General features: G+C 53.5%; 1 protein-coding gene across 2 annotated transcripts; it reads right to left on the bottom strand.

The window, feature by feature from the left end:
- Positions 1-351: 351 nt before the first annotated feature.
- On the bottom strand, positions 352-16,769 carry APOD (apolipoprotein D). 2 transcript variants are annotated; one of them, XM_055724022.1, is made up of 5 exons: positions 16,649-16,769; positions 5,212-5,365; positions 4,800-4,921; positions 2,895-2,983; positions 352-1,505 (listed from the first exon to the last, which is right to left on the bottom strand). In XM_055724022.1, the coding sequence occupies exons 2-5, from the start codon at positions 5,332-5,334 to the stop codon at positions 1,270-1,272; spliced, it is 570 nt and encodes a 189-aa protein (XP_055579997.1). In that variant the 5' UTR covers positions 5,335-5,365; positions 16,649-16,769; the 3' UTR covers positions 352-1,269. The 2 variants fall into 2 exon arrangements, with proteins under 2 accessions (XP_055579997.1, XP_005443705.1); XM_005443648.3 differs by lacking the exon at positions 16,649-16,769 and adding an exon at positions 6,278-7,137.
- Positions 16,770-17,722: the final 953 nt, after the last annotated feature.

Raw genomic sequence — 17,722 nt, 5'->3', positions numbered from 1 at the left:
GTAGAATGATTCCTGCAGGTTTACGGTGTTCTAGATCCACATCCTTGTTTCTCCATGTCAATAAAAGCAGCAGGACATGGGGGTCACTGCCAGCCAAAGCTGCGACATTGGTTTGCTGGCATGGTTCAGAGGATGGGGGAAGCCCACACATCCAATCCCAGAGAACTGAACAGACTTCCAGGCTCCTGGAGCAAACCGTTCCACTTCAGACACAGTTGCTTATGTTGCATCGTATTCCTGCTCTGGAGGTGCCACGGCCTCAGAGGAGGGGCAGACCCCGTGCACTGATCTCCCCACACCTGCTTGAAAAGCTCATGCAACTAGGAAGGTACAAAAGGCCCGAAGCGGATATTTTGATTCCATTTTTAATGAGCTGCATCAATGCTATTCAAGCACAGTTGTCGCAGTGCCTGGTGAGCACCTGCCAGGGCAGGTCCAGTGCCCAGCAGGCTCTCGGCACGTACAAAAGCAGTAAGCTGGATGTCAGGCAGAGCCTGCCATCTCTTAGTGTTTGGAGAAAAGTCTCCAGAAGAGAGGACAAGGGAGCATCCCCATCTCTTTCTGTCTGCTTCAAGGCACTCTCAGAGCTGACCCTTGGGAGAGCAGGCCCAGCCTCACTAGAGGCAAGAGAGGACACATACAGACACTGGGGGTGGAGCGATGATGAAACATTTTTAGACTTTAGATACAAAGAGCCAGATCTGATTTCTAGCAAGGAGACCTTCTGACCTGGCAGCCACATACGCCTACAGCCCCACACCAGAGAGCACTCAAGACCCCCTCTCTCAGTTCCCAGGCTGCAGGACCAACCCACTGTGTCTGGATGTCGCCGCTGGTAAGGCCATGCCCGCAATGTAGCTCAGACACCGTAAACTCCTAGCAGGCCCAGAAGCATCAAGACAAAAAAAGGAAACAAACCTGGGGGGGTGTGATGGAAGGTTTTTGCCCAGGACTAATACCCACACATCACATCTCATACCCTTTCCCATCGACATACTGGAGGACTCACAGCAACAGCAGAGCTTCATGTCTGCACTTCAGGGTTTCTTTTCTTCACTCGTTAGTTTTGAATGAGTCAGTTACTCTGCAAAAGTCAGAGCGAGATTAAAAAGGGGGAAGAACGATAGGGGGAACGACAGCAAGGAGTAACTCAGGACTGGCAAACTAGTGTTAGCGAAGGGATTATTACATTTCTCTGCTATGTAGAGAAATTCTAATGGGTAATAAAGCAACAAAGTTCATTGCTGGTCCGGTGCTGTGTGCCAGTAGTTACATCTCAGGGGGACAGTTATCTTGATCCGTGGGCATCATTTTGTCAGTGTCAATCTTGTAGGACTGCAGAACACTCTTCAGGTGCTCCACGGTTTCTGGGTGCATCTCAGGAGCTCTTGATATAATCCAGGCATAGTCAATGTGGAAGAGCCAGAGGATGTTAGTGCAGGAGTAAACCAGAGAGTAGTTTTCATAGTCAGTGGAGATGACCCAGTATGGGGCAGAAGGCATGACTAGGAGAAAGAAGGGCACCATGTATGCGATGTACAACCAACTCTGCACAGATCTGTGGCACCAGAGCCATGGCTCCTCGTGCTGTTCCCACTTTTGCTGCTCCTGAACTGTGTAATTGTGGTCAGTACAGGGAGCTATAATTTATAAAAGCCTATCAGGACTCCTACCTGTGCGAGGGTGCTCGCTGGTGGGATGGGCTGTATGGCTGAGAGCTGACACTGGCGATCTGAAGAGCACATATCACCATCTCGCTCCCCATCACCCACTGCTGCAGAGTGCCCTGCCTCATGGAACCAGCCAGAACCCAGGTGCTGGGAATCAGCATGGCTCAGCACATCCACCAGCACCAGCCACCCGGGCCAAATTCTGTTCTCCATCAGGCTGCTGCACCAAAGCATCTGATCTGATCTGATCTGATGAGGGACAGCCACTTCAGCATCAAACCATCAGGCAGAAAGTGGGATCGAGTGCAGTAGGCCGGTGTAAGTGCCCCATGATTTATTTCTGGTGCAATTAGGAGTGCCAGGTGCGGTTCTTTGGGGTCCATGTTTGGCAAGGACGGTTGGGGTTGCATGCACTGCAGGTGAAATGGCTGCAGGTGATGCCTTAGAAGTGCATAATTAAGTCTGGCTGTGCTCATGAACAATAATTGTATCTTCTTTGCAGCTACTCTTGCTCCACCCATTTCTCCAAATAACCCATTTGTGTGAGTGTTATGAAACAACCAAGGAAAAGGTGCGAGGGAGCAGAGTAAAAAGGGAGCCAAGGGGAGACTTCTGCTCACTTTCTACTTCTTTTTTGGCTGTGGACAGAGGAAAGTGCTGTACAAAGTGAGTAAGATGCACTGTGCTTCAGCGGGGCCCTGTCATGCATTACATTGACAAGGAAAGAAAAAGCAAAAATCCCCATATTATTAATGGTTATTAAAAGGTGCTTGTAAGCAGAGGCAGGGTGGGCTAGTAGCTATACCGCTGTGTTCAGAAAAACAAGCCTATTCCTAGCCCTTGCAGCGGCTGTGGGGCTACCTCCCCCACGTTCCTCCCTCCCTGTTCGCATCTGTGAAACAACCTAGAGGGATAGTGATGCTGCTGGTCTTTCTTGCTTTGAGATCATCTGAGTGCTCCACCACTTCAGGCGCTGCTGCTGTAAATGTACAAGTATGACCAAACCCCTGCCTGCTGGTCACAACACCTGTACTAACCCTTGGCCATTGTCCCATCATGCTGCACTGAAGTCACCAGGGGAGCTTTGCCTCTTGCTTTGCTAGTTTTGCACCCCTGATGACCTGGCAGTGGTGTGTGCTCTGTGCAGGCACTGCCCTCCCACGATGGGGTCAGCGGGTACTGGGAAAACGGTGGGGGCTGCGACCCTCCCAGCTGCACACTTACACCAGTTAAAGCGGACGCCCAGCTTGGCCGGCTCCTTTACATCCATGTGCATGAGTTCTCCTTCGACTTCATTGATTTTGCCATTGGAACTAAGGGGAGAACAAGGTGAGAAATAAGGAGAATGTGAAATAACTTTTTTTTTTTCCTTCTTCCACTAAATCATCCCTCCTGATGCATCCACCTGCCAAGAGGTGGCTGAAACATGTACCAGCTAACCACAGCATCCCTGGAGGGACAGCTCGCCCCTAGGGACGGCTTCAGCAGCACCCGGGGCACACCAGGTCCTGGGCTAGGCACAGCAGGGCAAATGCTCTCCCAGGTTAAACCACTCCAGCACCCCAGGGTGCCTCTGTCCCTGTGCCCCTGGCAGCAGGGTATCTTCAGTGCCGTGGGACAGTGACCGAGAAGAGGGAGAGCAAGTTCACTCTGCACAGAATGGGAGGATCCCAGCACTGATCTCGGATGTGCCAGGGAGCAGCTCGACTTCTGCTGCTTGTGGAAGACCTGTGTTCACGTCTGTTTAATCACCTGCATTTTTTCCAGGTCACAGCACATTCCTCTGCACACAAATTACCTGCCCCTGCTTGGTATGCCAGGGTTTGTTTCACTGCTGGTTCAGACCACTGGCAAGCAAGCCCTGTGACTCAGGCTGCCTGTTCTATAATTGCATTTTCCCCCAGATGCCTCAAGACCTGGATGCTGCCTGCAGGGCAGGAAAGTTTCACGCTTGTCTGTGGAACAGGGACACCCAAGGAGGGAGAAGCTAATGCTGCCAGCAGCAGAGGTCAGGGGGCTAATGCTGGAGCCATGCACAGTGCACACCTGACCCAAAATATTCCTGACATTTCAGGGTCCCCGGCTGCTGCCGTGGTGGCACGGTGGTCAGATGAATCCCCTGCAGCTTAATGCAGGCACAAGTGAATGGCCAGCTGTTTGCCAGGCGCTGCCCTAGCAGTGGAGCTGCAGAGACAGCGCTGTGCAGTCAGCGAGCGGCATGGACGCTTCTCTCTGCCGGACACCAGTGATGTGTTGCTACGTTGTTGTTATTGTGAGCCAGAACAAAGTCCCCATCCATGCCAGGAAGCGCAGGGGACAGCGCTGCCTTCACCACTCACTCCCTCATTCATTCAGCCACTTGCAGCAGCAGCCCACGACAGCCGGGGCTGCTGGTAGAGACAGATGAATTAATATATGCATCTGTCCATGCGAAAGGCCAGGAGGGCTCAGGATAATTGCAAAATATCATGTATAATAAAGGGAACAATCAGTGGATTCACTTTGCTCACTGATTTAAACTGGCAATGATTGCCGATCCCCTTACACAGTAGTTACTACCGGTGCAAGGTAAATGCTCCAGAAAAAGGCTGACAAATACTTGCTTAAGTAAGAATGAACGATGTGCTTCACCCTCCCTGCCCCTTTTCATCGGGTACCTTTACTCCAGAGCAGAGAGGAGCACAGGGCACCGGCACCTCTCAGAACGCAGGGGCATCAGGTGGTGGCTGTCGCCCCATAAACGAGCCCTGTGACTCCCCAGGGACAGGACCCAGGGCATCCAGCTTCTCAGCCATCACCAGGGATCCTGAACCAGTCACGGGGGAGAACCAAGCTATTTCACACTGGAGTAACCATGTGCAATTGTTTCTCATTACTCACCTCAGACGAGAGAGAGGGCTGGTGACGACCCCCAGCGAAGTGCTGGCAGAAACCAGAGACCCACACCTCTGCCGTAACCACAGCAAAGCCCATTATCCCAGAAGAGCTACTGTGGCCACAGGGTGCCTCCCCCAGCACCCCCGGACCCAGAAACAGGCAATTTAGAGAAAAATTACCCCCCGGATGGCAAGTGAGGTGACAGGAATGCCACTGCTGCAACGAGGACATGGCCTGAGCACAAACACTTACAGCATCTCCTTGTTGATCACTTTGAACTTCCCGTTCTCCTTCAGCGAGTAATTTGCCTGGATGCAGCTTCCTTTCTCGAAGCTTGAGGGCAGCTTCTCTATCTCGTACCATTTCCCCAAATACTGATAGAAAAAATCCGAAGAGACGCTTTTAGCACAAGAGGGCTGAGGCAGAGTGGCCTGGCTCATTTGCCGCCACAGTTTTGCCTGCTCAGTTTGTTTGAGTACCCATGTCGGTGGCGCAGGAGGCTGCGGGGGGTCAGCGGGGCCACAGACCCACGCTGGCAGCTCCGGCACAGGGTGCTGAGACCAGACCTGCCGACCCCTCCCAGGCACCCAGCAGTTTGCCATCCTCCTGTGCCCCCTTAGCCTAACTCCCTACCCGCTGTGAGATTCTTAGAAGTTTTTCACACCTTGTTGATATCGAAGTCTTCTTGCACTGGTGGATCTGGGCATGGTCCCATGTGAAACATTTGGCCTTTCCCAAAGCCGAGGAGGCTGAGCAGGACCGAGAGCTGCACTGCTGTGCCCAGCATGGCTGTGCCGGGATGCAGGCGGGAAATGGACCTGGGGAGAATGAAAATGGCTGAGCTGGGTGTGAAATATGACAAGAAGGATAGGACATGTGCAGCAGGGCACCCTGGGGGCACAGCAAGGAGAAAAGGATCATGAGAAGAGCACAAAGGCACTGTGCCAAAGAAGTCCCCAGCCCAAAACAGCCTGAAACCCTGTGTGTGCTCAGGCTGTGCCCAGCAGCAACACAGGAAGCAAGGCAATGCCTGGTGAGAGCACTTGTACCCATCACGCACATCTGATACCTAGCAAGATGCAGGGGTGATATATGCCCAAGGACACACAGGAGCATTGTCATCTGTCCAAAGCCGAAGGAAGGGGAAGCTATAAGATGCTGGAGCACAACGAAAATGCTCCAGAGCTGGGACAGAGCCTGGGCCCTGGGACGTGGAAGCAAGCAGTGTGGGCATGCAGGAGCCTGCAAGGCAAGAGGGACATCCCCACGTGTGCCAGGGCTGGCTGGCACTGCAAGGCGGTGGGAGGGACAGTGCAGCTCCCTCCGGGGGCGTCTCTGTGTGCCAGGATGTACATGGCACTGCAGGGTGGGGAAGTTGGTCAAGACTCAAATAAAACATGAACTGACCCCCAAAAGCATGCTGCAAGAAGGGAAAGGACGCATTGAACTGCGGAGCAGAGGCAGGAGCTCTGTTGCTCACCCCCAAGCAGCCCCTGGAGCCGGGATGCTGCCCATGCGCTCCAGGTTCTGCTTGGGGCAGGTCGGCACCTACAGACCCTGCAGCACGGGGCTGCTCTACTTCCCTGGCCAGAAACTCCTCCACAGGAGCAGTGGCAGCATTTTCGCCAGGCTTAAAGGAAAAGCCCTATCTGTCTCCAGCCACACGGCATGGGCCCCGCTGCAGACACAAACACAGTCCCCATTTTGAATCTCTTAATTCAGAAACGTACCTTGGCTGACGAGGTGCAGTGATGCTCTGCAGAGGAGCAGGGCTGCAAGGAACAGCTCTGTGGTGAGCTCTCCGCCTCGTCGTTTTATAAGCGTGCAGGGATCATCATTATTCAGCACTAGCACAAGCCACTCCCTGGTCCTCGACGTGTTTTGTTTTTTTGGCAGGCCAGTCAGCTGCTTTAGATCTGCAGCTGGTACGAAGCTGGAGATGGGCTGTGACTTGGCGGCTCACCCAGGCGAACAAAGGCACCCCATGTGTCTGGGTGTCGATCCGCAGCTGCAGAGCTCTTTGCTGTTTGGCCACTCACAAGAGCACCCGGACCTGGGTGCAAACAGCAGGGGAAGGGGAGAAGTGCCGCAGCCTTTGAGAGGGGTTGGGGACAGCAGCAGCTTCCATCCTGCTCCCCTTGGCCCAGCAGCAGTCATCACCACGCTCCCAGGAGGGGATGTGCAACCTCCTTTGCCAGGGGCCACTTGAGCCCTGGAGACCCTCCGGGCCACCGCAGTGTCCTCGTCCCCATCACTGTCACTCACAGGAGTACATGGGGAGAATTAAGTAGCAGGAGGCTTTGCAGGCTCATCTGGGGAGCTGCAAGAACTCTCAGCAATTTCTCCTCTAGACTTTTAAATCTCGCTACAAGGAAAGATGCCGGGGCAATTAGTTCTGTGCTGACCTGGCGGTTTTTCCAACAGGTGCCCAGTAAATGACTTTGACAGCAGAGCAGCCACCTGTGAGGGCAGCCAGTCCCAAGAGTTATGCAAGGAAGGATGAGTAATAGACAGGATGCTCTCTGTGTTTAATTACATTTTCTTTTAATCTAATCTCTGTTGAGACTTTCACTCTAGGTGTGTTTTTACACACTGCTCCACGTGCCATACACACACACACACACACACACATACTCTTGAGCTCCTGGCTGCCTAAATGCCACCAAGAGCCACAAGTAGCTCAGTCCTGTCCCTTACTGGGGCTGTGCTGCCAAGGGGTGCCCTGAAACTTGGCCACAGCCAAGGTGCTCCCAGGACCTCAGTGGCTGAGCATGGTTCACCCAATGCAGACCCAGAAGCATTGGCCAGGGGTGATAGCTCAGGGGAGTCCCCGCTTCATGGCCCTGCCAGCAGCGCGTGGCACGGGACAGGGGAGCACGCAGGGGCTCTCCCTGCCTGCACACTGCTCCCTCAGCAGTTTGGCAGCCACTGTGTCTGTGTTCGTGACGGGTTTTCTCTGGCTGCCTAGGTCAAAGCCAGAGGTGTCCTGCAGACCCTCTGCAAACCTCACGTTCATCTGCATCTCTTGTTATACAAACAGGTTAGAAATCAGAAAAACCCTGGACAGACACCCTGACCCGAACGGTACAAGTGCTGCCATGCTGCAGTGCACTGTGGAGGTGGGATTCCCACACACAGCAGGCCGGCAAGCTCAGTTTTTCTCCTGAGCTTGGCTGCCTGCATCCTGCTGAGCAACCAGAGGAGAAAGCAGTGCAGCATGGCCAGCCTTGGCGGCAGCACAGCATGGCCAGCCTTGGCGGCAGCACAGCATTTGATACGTGTGCATGAGGACAAGCATGTGGAGGTGTGCCTGTGTACATATCTACATCTGCATGTGGAGCACTCCCCTATGGGATGGAGCGAGGACGCTGTGACTGCGGTGGCAGCATTTTGCCCTTGGAAGGAGCAGTTCTGATGAAGCCCTGCCTTTTGCCCTGCTGCAGCAGGAGGGGCTCATGCTCCCTCTGGCCTTCAGGCACTGCCCAGCACCCAAGGGCTGCCCTGCCAGAGACATGCCTGGGTGGCTGGGCACTGCAGTTTTGGCTCCTGGCACCCTGCGGCCAAAGTCAACCTGGAGCAGTGAGGCATTCACCCGGCCATGCTCCACAAAACCTGCCGCAGGAGCGTGCATTCCCCTGGGGTATGGCCAAGGAGGTGATGAGGAGCCAGGAGCCACCAAGAGCTGACACCCCCCCAGCGAGAATGACATGTGGGGTGTGCTTTGCTGTATCCATCAGCTCCCTCGCAGCCAGCACCAACAGCGGTGGAAGCAAACCTACGCCTCGGAAGCAGATGCAGAGGTCCCACCTCCAGCCAAAGGCAGCACCTTCAGAAGGCCAGGGGCTGCAGCCCATGGAGCCCCCACGGAGCCCTGCTCCTTCCCTGGCTGCACTCCCATGGGTGCCAAGGCTGTGAAGCACAGATGAGGAGAGCTGACAGCTGGCTGCTGGGACCTGTCTCCAGGAAAACACTGGCTGCACCTTCCCCAGGGGCACATTTCTGGGCTCTGCCTGACCACAGCGGGAAGCACCCAGCCATCTGCTGCTCCTGTGTTGGAATGGAGCAGGCTCAGGCTGCTGCAGCTGCGTCCCTGCTAGGGGCCACCAGGCCAGGACATGTTCAGCAGCCACCACATCCCCCGCACTGCCAGGACCCTCCTGTCATCCCACCTCCAACACTTACTGGCACTGCTCGCCCGCACGGTCCAGGGCCCTGCTCTGTGTCCTGCCTGTTGTTAGCCTGGAGCAGAGCTCTGCTCCTGAGCCCACCCACCTTCAGTGCACACCAGAGCAAGGGTTTGGGGAAAAGCATGACCTTATAATTGCACCTAATTGCGGGGTGGGGAGAAGTCATCTCCACCTAGTAAGCAGTTCATACCCTGGAGCAGAGGAGGGGAGACACATCAAAGGGCAGGAAGCTGGAGCAGGGGTAGGAGGACAGGACGGAGGAGAGCTGGGGAGAAACCAGAGCAAAGCAGAGGGGCACCAGACACACTCCAAACACTTCATGCAGGAATGAAGCCTCCCCCACATTTCTGGGTGATGAGGCAGCTGCAAGGCAGGCGTATGGGGCGGATGCACAGCTCATGGAGGGTGAAGTGCTGCGGGGGCTGGAGGTCAGGGCAGCGCTGCCTGCGAGGTGCGGATGGGTGTACGGGCAGCGTGTGCACACTGGGAGGTGGGAGCGGGTGCAAGGCACGCACAGAGTGAGGTGGCACGAGCTACACAGCATGTCCAGGGGTGGGCAGGTGAGGCAGCCCTTTGTGCCAGGCACATACACGCTGAGGCTGGTCGCACTCCGTGCACGGGGTAAGGCAGCACTGCATTCGGGTCACACATGGATGGGGTATGTTGGCCGGCATTTTCTCATGTTACTCGGTTGTCCATTTGAGAGGCAAAGTTTGGCTGGCCCTAGGGAGAGGAGCCAAGGGCATTGAGTGCTGCCAGCAAAGAAAACCCCTTTGTTAGAATAAGCTGGAGCTGCAGATAAAACCCATCCAGCTGAGGGCTGGGACAGGGCAGTGCCACACCACCTGTGAAGTTCTACCAGCAGCCAACCTGGCTTAGTGCAGAAGTGACGTTGTCCCATTGCGCACCCCAGGCCACCCTGAAATCAGGCACCTATGTAACAGAGAAGCTTTAGCTGGCCAGGCCTGCTGGGGACCTGGCTCCCCAGGGAAAGGCTGTCTTATCACACTGTGTCCCCAGCTGGGAGTTCAGCAGCTGCAGAGAAGCCCCCTGCAGCTTTCCACCTGCCATGGGATGGGAGAGCAGCCAGAGTGATATTGTCCTCCCAACCCTGTGGTGAGATCCTTGACATTACTTAGGACTGGCAAGAAGCTGCCGTGGCTCTCACAGGAGGAAAAGGCTCTGGCAGAGGCACTGCAGGGGCCAGGAGCTCTGGGCATACCCTTCGCTTGTGCAACACCGCCAGCTCCAGCACTGAAAGCCACTAGCCCGGGGCTCCCTGCCTGTCCCCACGAGGAAGCTCTTTCTTCTCCAGATGGTGTCGGAGCAACCCAAATACAGGGAGAGCTGCCATGGGCATGGCCATTTTGCACCATTATGCATGAACAGATTGTCTTCAGCTCTGCTGCCTTTGAAGCCTCGCTGCTGGAGCCTCTCTGTGGGACCTGCAGTGCTGAGTGCCATATACTGGGACCCAGGATATCCTGGGAATCCTGAGATTCCCACCACGGAGACGACGTCGTTTGCAATGACAGCTGTTCCCCACTCAGGAGGTGTCTTCCCTCCCTTTCTCTGTCTTTTCCCCTGTGAGTTCATTTTTGTTGTTTTTCTCCCTCCTCTAAAGGAAATGGGGCTTTGGCTTTGCCAGACTAGTTGTGACATGTGTATAAAAACAGAAATGAACTTGCAGGAAACAAGACAGAGAAATGGAAGGCAGGTGGGAATTTTCCTCTGTTTCTAGGAGTGGCAGAAAGTGCTTTGAAATCTGTTTATGTAAAATGGAGTAACATTTCAAATTACAGTTATGACACCAAAGGCAGTAAACAGACTTTGGGAAGTGTGAACTGGACTATGGGATACAGGAACTCAGTCCAACAAGGCATGAAAGATGTTGTGATTCATGTATATACAATTAGTGAGTAGCTCACCACCTTGGGAATTACCCAATTAGGTATTCAAAACACAAGAAAACAAAAAGAGAGAGATTTAAGAAGTTGGAAAACTAAAAAAGATATTGCTATTTAAGGGACAAACCCTGTCATGCAGGGCTGGCAGTGGTTCTGCCTGGGCTCTGAGAAAGGCTCCCTGACCTGCTTGGCACTGCTGCTGAGGCCCAAGTTCCTGGAGAAAGGAGCCAGAGGGATCCCTACTCTTAGGAGAGCAGAAAAAAACAAAACAGAGAGAAAGAAGAACAAGGACAAAGAGGTATAAGAAAGAAGCAGGCAAATCCCTGCAAACAGAACTACGTTGCAGAACCGGAGCAGTGATTGAAATCTGGTGCAGCGGCGTCTCCCCCCTGCCTGTGCTCGCCGTGAAAACCAGAGTCCAGGCAGTGCCCTTAATCCCGGCTTTTCAGCACCAGAAGCGCCCCACACCAAGGTCCTCTACGCTGCTAAACAGGGTAAAAAACCTGTTGTTGTTGCACGTTGCTGCTGGGTTATTCCCACAGATGCCAGGCACCCCATTTCGCGGGGGATAGCTCCCACATTCCCCCACACACTCGTGATGCCTTTTTCTGGACCTCCTCGGCAGCCCCCAGCACACTAATGCATATTTTAACCACTTCAAAGAATGTCATTAAACATTTTTTGAGAGTGCCTTCTGCAAAGGGACTTTCTGTTCCCCCGGAGGAGGCACGGTGATCTGTTCCCAGCACCACCAGCTCCATCCAAGAGACGCCCGACTAAGGCTATTTAAAACCCACAGCCCTATTCTCTGCAGCTAAACCGTATTTCAGCGCCTTAGCTCAGGAATGCGTTAATGCAGTTGCACAATTATATTTTCTATGACCTATATACAACCTACACCTTCCTCCTGACATTGATTTACGTGTGCGTAACTGCAGCTCCACTCACGGAAAGAAAGGACAGGCTCTATTGCATTAAGAAACACTATTAAGAAATCTCCTGCAGATGATGCCATCCTGCCAGCCCAGCGAGGAGCCCCTCAGCAGAGACGTGGGCTCTCCTGCTGCGGGAGCACTTCGGAGCCAGCTTCAAGTCAGCAACCCACATCAGCTACCAGGAGTGCAGGAATCATGCACAGACTCTGAGGGTGGCCTCAGACCCTCAGATATCCCCCACTCCTATGGACAAAGGCAGTTTTATATATACACCAGGAAGATCCGAGGGTGGCACTTTAGCCCTGATGGACTTCACCAGCCAGCACAGCATTTCCAGCCCTTGTCTCTGAGCCCGCCCCCCAGTCTCACACCACAGGTCAGAGGAGAATTTTAAGAATCCCTTTCTGAAAGAGCGAGTTCATCGCTCCGCAGAGGCTGCAGAGCGCGAAGACACTGGCATATGTGTTTGGCCCTGCCCATGAATAGCCGCACTGAGGGCGCTGAGCCCGCGCATGCCTTGCCTTCAGACACAGGCCTAAGTGTTTGCTAGACCAGAGTTTATGTTACACAGAAAATAAACAACATAAATGCAGTGGTCAGTGCTCTGACTTTGATTCAATACGTAGTTACAGTATGAAGCTGCACAGAGATACCATTCACGGTGAGTTTCATTCCGCCAAGTTGGGAGATTTTAGGAATGATTAGTTTAGACGGTGTTAAAAGTTCTTTTATCTGTGCTGCACCCCAGAGACACTAGCCAGGCATGTATTCCAGTGTAAAGAGACTGGACTGAGACAGCGGATGCGTTATCCAATTACCTTGAATGTTTATGCCAACAGACGTCATAAAACCTTGCATTCCCAGACATTCTTGCAAAACGGTTGTTATCCATGGAACGGAGCAAAAGCTTCTCACACCTACAGGAGTGTAGGAACTTCCTTGGGATGCGATGGATCCACCTGGGGCTGGCTGAGTCTGTGAGCGCCTGTGGCGCAGGCAGAGCTGGAAGCCGGCTCCTGCCCGTGCCTGCAGGAGGGAGAGCTGCCTGAGCCAGGGGCCGGAGCCGGCCGTGCCCCCAGCGAGGTGGGGGCTTCCTGCTCCTCTTAGTGCTGCAGGTGGGCAGGGGCCACCTGGCACGGGTGTCCCCAAAGCTTGAGGGAACCAGGCAGGTTACGCGTGGCTCAGGGGTGGGTGGAAAAGTGCCCGTGGTTGAAAAAGAAGGTCCAGATGTGCTTTTGGGTATTACAGAGTCTTAGGGGCTCACTTGCTGATAAAGGTGTGCGGCAGAAGAGTGTGTGCAGGGAGGGGATGAGGCTGGGCCTTCGTGTGGAGGCTGAGAGCGTGTGAGGAAGATGGGGAGGAGAGGGGCTACCTGCATGGGCATGTGGCGCAGCAGCAGTTCTTGGCAAAAGCACCATCCCCATCCCCATCCCAGTGCGGGCCCCAAGAAAACTCAGTGCTGGAGTACCTTGTTATGATAGACAGACCACTGCACCCCCCCGCTGACTCTGTCCTGCACCATCTCTAAGCCACCTCGTGCCAGAGGCAAGCCACCGCACTGTCTCATCCTCTGTAAAGGTGGCTGTCACCACCTCAAAGCCTTTCCCAAGTCCCCAGGCAGATTTTCTGCAGGCACTTTGCTAATGTGCCCCTTGGCCGTACTGGAGGACTTGAGCCCCATCTTCTCTGGAGGGCTGCCAGGGTCAGTACCTGTGCAAGCATTCGTGCACTGCCTTCTATAGGAAGAGAACCCATATAGTCATACTCCAGCCACCGACTGGATGTCTCCGGTGGGACACAGGGACTGCCACATCCCTCCCTGCAGCTGATGGTGGAGCCATCGGGCCTTGATAGAGTGCATTCCCTCTCCTGCCAGCTCCCTTGTTAGTCAAGCTTCCTGGAGCACCAGTTGCATCTCATCAGAGCTGGAAAGGGAAGGTGCTTGGCTGTGCTCCAAACGCTTCAACACCCCCGGGAAGGAAACGCCAGGGCTTGGGGTGGTGGCAGCCTGCTGGCTGACCATCACAGGAACCCTCCTTACAGTCCCACCAGGAAAACGACTCCTACAGCGCTTGACCCCACAAGGTCACAGGTACCACCAGCACCCCTGGGAGCAGTTTTGCTCTGCCAGGGGGGCCCTGGAGTTACATAGTAAGAGACAATGTAGAGCTTTCACCCAAGCTGCAGTTCAAGGTCCCCGGGCAAGGTGCCGGTGGGGTGATGGTTAACCTTGGTGCCCATTTAAAAGCAGCACAAGTGTTAATGTCTGCCCTCAGCCCTGGCACCTTCCTCCCTGGAGCTATAAAAGTTCAGAGGACTTTATAAGTCACTTATAGCAGCTTTCATGCAGAAGACTGGAGATGCCACATTTTTTATTCTGCCACAAGAAGTAATTTGGCCTGTGGGAAGGGAGATAACACCTGTTCTGGCTTCAGTTACACAACAAAATGAGTGAAACAGTACTGCATCGCATCACAATGTATACTTTTTGGTTTTCTCTTTTCCAGCATGGGAAGGGCTGTGGCAAAGATGGCTGGAATGGTAAGGGAGCTTGGTGCAGGCAGAGGATTTGTTCAGGACACTTAACAAGGCAGTGGCAGTGCCAGGACCAGAAGTGCTGGATCACAGTTCTAGGCAGAAGTCTTCCTGTTACATCATGAAAACAGACCAGCTCTTACCTGGTTACTCTGCGGAATGCCCTCTCTACAATCAAAGCAGAAATCCTTTCTTTCATTTTACCATTTCTACTTGTATTAATGTCTTGGCAAACACCGTGAAGGAATATCTGCTAGACTTAGAGGTGACCAGAGCTGCTCTGGCTGTGCGCTGGAGCTGGCAAAGACTGGGGGACGTCACTGCTCTTCACAACATCATCTGCCAGGTCCTGCATGAGAAAGCTTTCATACAAGGGGCCATGCTCAGGGGGTGGACAACCTTGTGCCATGCTGGCTAGGAACAGGCAGGCACAGGGGAAGGCAAGAGCGAGAAACTGGTAATAGGCAGACCAAATGTCACCATGTGCTCTTCAAAGCAAACCCATAAAACTCATGGTATCGGAGCTAATTTCATGATGCAAGGGCTACGGAACTGCGTAGCTGGCAATGGCATAGCAGTAGCATCGAATCTTAGAAACCCTCACTCTTTAAAAAACCAGATTTTTCCAAAAAGCCAGAAAACTTCAGGATCTTTCTCCACATCAGTTCCCTAGGGCTCAAAGCTGCTTGATGGTGGGGGTTTCTTCATGAAGGATAACCTGATAATGGTGTATTTTGTCAGAAGAGACTAGAAAATGCCTCCCTGGCCATACCTAGGGGACCAAAGCACAAACAGCTTCTCTGTTAAGGGCAGAGGAAAGCGATGCTACACATCCACAGGCAAGGGGGTGGGCAGACCCACCCGTTACTGCTCCGTTGGCAAAAAGTGCTAAGGTAAAGCACCCTCAGGGAACCAAATTAAACCACCCTGAGGAAAGTGAATTACCGCATTTTCACTGCACCATGTAGGTGACCACCACACCTGAACACTGACTCAGCCGGCCGCTGTGCCCAGAGCTGCCTCCTGCAGCAGCACGCTGGTGCCACCGGTCAGCCCCACCGCCCACACGCCTGGGGCAGGACTGTGCTCACAGCACAGCTCGTCAGCTCCGCGCACACCTCTCCCTACATCCTGCTCCTCTACCAGGATGCCACAAGAGAGGGCACTGCATGCTGCAGGAGACCTGGGCACACGGCTGTCTTGTGCCTCCCCAGAAGCTTCTGTCAGGGCACAGGTATTACGTCACATCACCGTTTTGAGGTAAAGACACAGGTCTGCTCTCTTCCTCAAAGACTGCTGGGGAGAGGATGATACGGCTGTATCAGTAGCATCCCTGTGGCCCTTCCAGCACTGCTGAGAATGAATTAACTGTATCTGGCTCCAGGCCAGGCTCCGGAGGTGGAGCTGGCTCTCTTACAAATGCTCGTGCTATTTGTAGCATCTCTCCAAACCCCAGGGCGCAGGCTGCTGGCTGAGAAACCTGCTGGTACCGATTTTGGTTTGTTTCTAAGACATTTCTCAGCATTGTGGTTGCAGAAGCAGCTGAAAACTCATGTTTCAAAACCCCGAGCAGAAAGGCAGGTGCTGCCGTTGCTATTTACACAGCACCATCACACTCCGGGGGCCGGGGTGGGAGGGGAGGTCTCCGAGCTAGAAAAATAAAGCCACACAGGGTTTCCTAAGACCTAAAGTTTTTAAAATCCCAAGCGAGACTCCTGTTCCCGGTTGCGCTGGGTGGCAGTGTTGCAGAGCTGGGTGCCGCTGAGCAGAAGCAGCCGCAAGCCTGCACAGGCACCCTGCTCCCCTGCCCTACCCTGGCTGCTGACAGCACCTCTCCGCAAAGCAGGACCTCAAGCAGCCTTCCTGACCTGTTGTGGCCATGGTGGAGATCTTTAGCACAGCTTCCTAACCTTTGTTTGACGTGTTGAACGCTTAATTTTTTTCTAGGTGATAGTGCTGATATTTTTTCCTGACTTTTTTTCTCAGGGAAGACAAGGAGCCCCAGGGGAAGCAGCCCACCTGGGAGGCGCTGTGTCCCCACGCAGAGACCTTTGGGAGCAGGGAAAGCACCAGCGGGGAAGCAGAAGTAAGGCCCTGTCAGGCAGAGGAAAGCTGCCCCGGGCGATCTCCCAGCCTGTTTTCAGGGCCATTGCTGTGTGTGAAAGCGCTGCCATGGCTGGCCTCCTTTTACCAATAACACATCTGGCAGGGGGCAGTTCCTCAGCTGCAGGTTCAAAGCCAGACATGCAAGAAGCGCTTCTCAAATCCTAAACTTTTCCTAACACCTATCACCTCCATCCCAGGTGTCAAAGCAACAGGTTACATGACAATGCCAACAGACCACAAATTAGTCACATGCACCATCTGGCCGGGAACAGGGATACCCATCAGCTTGAGCCCACCAGGCAGGGGAGAGCAGCTGCTTTGCTAACACTCTGGCACCCCTTGAGCACTGTGCTCAGTAACCAGACAGCACCTATGGGGTCACCACCTGGGCGCAAAGTGGCACATGGAAGTATCCTGAAGGTTAACATTACCTAAGAGAAATCACATCCCACCGCCTACAAATTTTCCTCCAGATGTTGCATGTCGCCCATCAGCGCAGCGTAGTGTCACGCGTAGTTCCCAGGAACACTACACAGCTCACGTTTGTGCAGCACATCTCCTGGGCAGCTCTGCAACTGCTTTGAGATCTTCAGCCGCATCAGAACAGCAAACCTAGGACATCAGCCACTCATGACAGTGGTAAAGACTTCTGAAGCCCAGAGGAAGCAGCGTACATCCCCCTCCTGTGTGTAGCTCACTGCAGAGATAAACACACACAGGACTATCAATGAGGGATCTCCATAGCAACTTGCTGCTTCACCACTTCCTCTGCAGCTCTTGCCACTCAGATGTGACTTCAGGTTTCTCTTGGCTTTTAGAGATGATCTTTATTCACTTCACTTGCAATAAACTTTGTCTTCTAAACTCTCCTTTTGCTGCTAGTGGAAGTTTCATGTTGGGGCTAAACCAGGAACCACAGGTAACATGAGGTCTGGGGGACACACTGAGACTTGCCACTGGTTTGGGACTTGATTTTTTGGTCAAGACAGAAAGAACCTGAAGAGATCTGGAGTATTCAGACTCACAGTGCTTGTCCCAAGGGGCCCCAGGAGGCCTCTCGCTGTGTTCAGCTGAACCAGAGCAAACATGACAAGCAGAAGACCACCTCTTGGTTTCCAGTGTCATCATAAAGAACTATGATCTAAAAGGGAAAACAGAAGCACTTTACAAAGGCTAAAGGGTGCACCAAGGAGCTGGACCATTGCTGTCTTCCAAAGCATTGTGAGAAAAGTGCAAAAAAGTAGGATGTGCCACAGTCTCAGAAGCTGGCCCTTGGGGGAAAAAAAAAGCCCCAGGCACCTTTGGCAGTCCAGCTCCTCCTAGGATACCACAGCAGCAACGAGCATGGATTCCCAGGGGTTTTCACGGAACTTCCATCTCCTTCATCCTCTGGCTTTGAAGCTCAGACAAATGGAATTGAGATTTCTTCTCTCCGTTACTCACCAACAAGACAATGATCATGCCTGCATTAATGCAACAGTATGGTGCAAAACAAGGGTCTGGCT

Source organism: Falco cherrug, chromosome 11 (assembly GCF_023634085.1).
Source record: "Falco cherrug isolate bFalChe1 chromosome 11, bFalChe1.pri, whole genome shotgun sequence".
Lineage (NCBI taxonomy): Eukaryota > Metazoa > Chordata > Aves > Falconiformes > Falconidae > Falco > Falco cherrug.
This window is presented reverse-complemented; position numbering and strand designations above follow the sequence as displayed.

What these genes read in the sequence shown, in the direction of transcription:
- APOD (XM_055724022.1), bottom strand. Translation starts at nt 5,334, where the DNA reads ATGCTGGGCACAGCAGTGCAGCTCTCGGTCCTGCTCAGCCTCCTCGGC. An exon ending in AAGACTTCGATATCAACAAG is followed by an intron (nt 4,922 to 5,211) that starts GTGTGAAAAACT and finishes TTTTTCTATCAG; the next exon opens with TATTTGGGGAAATGGTACGA. An exon ending in GGGCGTCCGCTTTAACTGGT is followed by an intron (nt 1,506 to 2,894) that starts GTAAGTGTGCAG and finishes TCTTTCTCCTAG; the next exon opens with TCATGCCTTCTGCCCCATAC.